General features: G+C 40.7%; 1 protein-coding gene across 2 annotated transcripts in view; it reads right to left on the minus strand.

The window, feature by feature from the left end:
* The window catches only part of LOC116699131 (choline transporter-like protein 5-A), a 36626-nt gene that overhangs the window by 1467 nt on the left and 32429 nt on the right, over positions 1-2730 (minus strand). For both annotated transcript variants that reach the window (XM_032531544.1, XM_032531545.1), the window contains 3 exons: positions 2126-2196; positions 1806-1894; positions 1484-1568 (listed from right to left, as the gene is read on the minus strand). In XM_032531544.1, the coding sequence (XP_032387435.1) occupies positions 1484-1568; positions 1806-1894; positions 2126-2196 (245 nt within the window). The remainder of the gene's footprint in view (positions 1-1483; positions 1569-1805; positions 1895-2125; positions 2197-2730) is intronic.

Genomic DNA, 2730 nt, shown 5'->3' on the forward strand with positions numbered 1-2730 from the left:
CAATAAAACAAATTATTATCATTATTTTTCAGGAAAGTGGCTGCATGTGTCCGACAATGCACAGAACATTAACCGGTATAAGCCTACAGCTGTCTGCGGACACGGAGTGCGGAAAGTGTGTCAGAGCCTCCTGAACGGGTGAACTGAGGTCAACTTGAATTGTTAACATTTCATTTCAGTGTGCTTTCTTTTGGAAGGCTGGCTGCCCAAATTCGCCACTTACTAGCTAATTAATTAGCCTGAGTTAAACGCTAGCTATCAGTAAACAAAAATGAAGCAGCTGGCGTCTGGTGTGTGCGCCAGTGTTCGTGTGTCGGCCCGCCCCAGCGAAGCTCCGATCTGCAGACAGCAGAGGAACAGAAGAAAGTAGCTGCAACTTCAGTTGTAATGTTTTGAATGTCTATCTAGCCTAACGATATATAATGTTGAATTGGTACAGATAAGTTAACGTTACCATGTATTGCATCTAATATGTATTTTGGCATTTACAGGGACCACTAGGCTACTCAGTTACTGCAGCCTCTGGAGTCAAGGATCACTGACACATTAAGTCAACAATGCTTTAATTTAGACTACTTCCAGTACGTTGTAAATCGTCTGCATCTACCATTTTAAAACATGAATTTGTGTTCACAGTGAAGAATTCGTAGTCGTAGGAATCAGAGTTGTACTCATGAATGTTTACAGTCATAGCTTCTAGAGTCACACACACATAAAAACACAAATGTAATTTTATTGACTCACATGTGCCTAAGTAATTTACGCACAAATGTTTAAAAATACGAAGATGAATACTTAAAGTTGTGCATACATCTTTTTGAAAGTGTTCTTACTCCATACATTAGCTACTTGTCAACCAGCACCTTTACAGTAGGCACCAAAACACTTTTCAAAATAATTTTTGGTGTTGGATCAATCAATAAACAAGGTCTCTGTTGTATTACGGTGTTGCAAAGTGGGATGTAATAAATGAAGAAACGATGCCATGTGGCAGAAAAAAGTTGCATTACGTTTTACTGAGACTATTTAGCAAAGTCGCCCAAGATGATTGTGATTGGTCTAAAGAAGAATGCAGAACGTTTTCTCCTATCCCAAAATGCATCTGTTGTGGAGCCAGACCTCACTCCACAGCGCTAATGCAAGACCATACATGATATACAGTTGCTTGTGTGTGTCAGTATGGATGTCACTGCATATCTGCAGATGCTTCCAAATATTCATTTATTAAATGAGCCACAGTTCACTTGCTCACTATGCTGTAAGTTAACAACAACACTAAGTGAACACTACAAACCTTGTGGTCCTGATGTGAAGGCCTTATACATCTTAAGTATTTTAAGGTAAAAACAAATGTATTCTATGTTAAAATAAAGTCTGACCATAAGAGCCTGAACCGGTTTCAGTGCAGAGCATCCCATTCTGAATCACTGTACCTGCACTACTTTATTTCTGTCTAAAAACAGTAATGATGGTGTTCACTTACAGAAGCAGAGGAAGAGTGTGTCAACACACATGGCATAGACGCTGAAGAATCCATGAGCAATCAGGTAGGCACCCATCACCACAGTCTGTCAAGGACCACAACACAGAGCAATGGCACATCATCATTTCCAATTCTTAGTATTGTTGGCTTGTAACATTCTTCTAAAAACAAAAACTGGAATGTCCTAACAATGCAATTTCTCTGTATTTCCATGTCCAGGTCATTGCTTGTTCGTATTTAATTTATATTCCTCCAGATTACTGGCATGTGTGTGTGTGTTTGTGCGTGCGTGCGTGTGTCTGTGTGTGTGTGTGAATCTAACCAGCAGGGGGACCCAGTAGTAGTTGAGGTTGGGCTCCTCCTCCTGGATAACTGGGATCTTCCTTGTGAAGAAGAAGAATGCAACAACACCTGAAAAACACACACACACACACACACACACACACACACACACACACACACACACCACACACACACACACACACACACACACACACACACACACACACACACACACACCCTGATCTCTATACTCTCCATAATATTGTCTGGAACATATACAGTAATTGCATTTAGAAATGATCTGCAGGTAAAACACTGATGTGAGACATAGAACATTTCAGGAGAAGAGATGTCACTTACCAACTCCTCCTGCTATCAGCACTTTGCCCAGAAACAACAGGAAGTCTGTCACTCGGTCCAAAACTGCAACCCTATAGAGACAGAGTCATCATTTCTCTCATGTCCAGACCTATATGTTTGCAGGGCCCAGTGCTACGATGGTTGCCTCCAGAGATGGGAAGTAACGAAGTACAAATACTTCGTTACTGTACTCAAGTAGATTTTTCTGATATTTTTACTTTACTATTTATTTTTGTGGCGACTTTTTACTTCTACTCCTTACATTTTAACACAAATATCGGTACTTTCTACCCCTTACATTTTACAAAATTGGCTCGTTACTTTCGTTTTGTACAAGAGGTTATGTTGGAAAATAGCGCGGACACGCGCCACACACCGCGAGCGGGTGCGTGCGCCACACAGAGAAAAAAGTGAGAGAAATGAAAAGGAGACAAGCTGTCCCGAGTATAATCAGCTGAGATTGTGTGTGTACCTCTTTGAGAACTGTAAATCGTATAACTCATATTTTCAGTTCACTTGAGCCTGTGGTATTGGTCTATGGTTCTTCCACATTTAAAGTAAGTTAGCTAGTGGTTTTGGGGTGTTCTTCACCTGTTAGCTAGGTT

Source organism: Etheostoma spectabile, chromosome 12 (assembly GCF_008692095.1).
Source record: "Etheostoma spectabile isolate EspeVRDwgs_2016 chromosome 12, UIUC_Espe_1.0, whole genome shotgun sequence".
Lineage (NCBI taxonomy): Eukaryota > Metazoa > Chordata > Actinopteri > Perciformes > Percidae > Etheostoma > Etheostoma spectabile.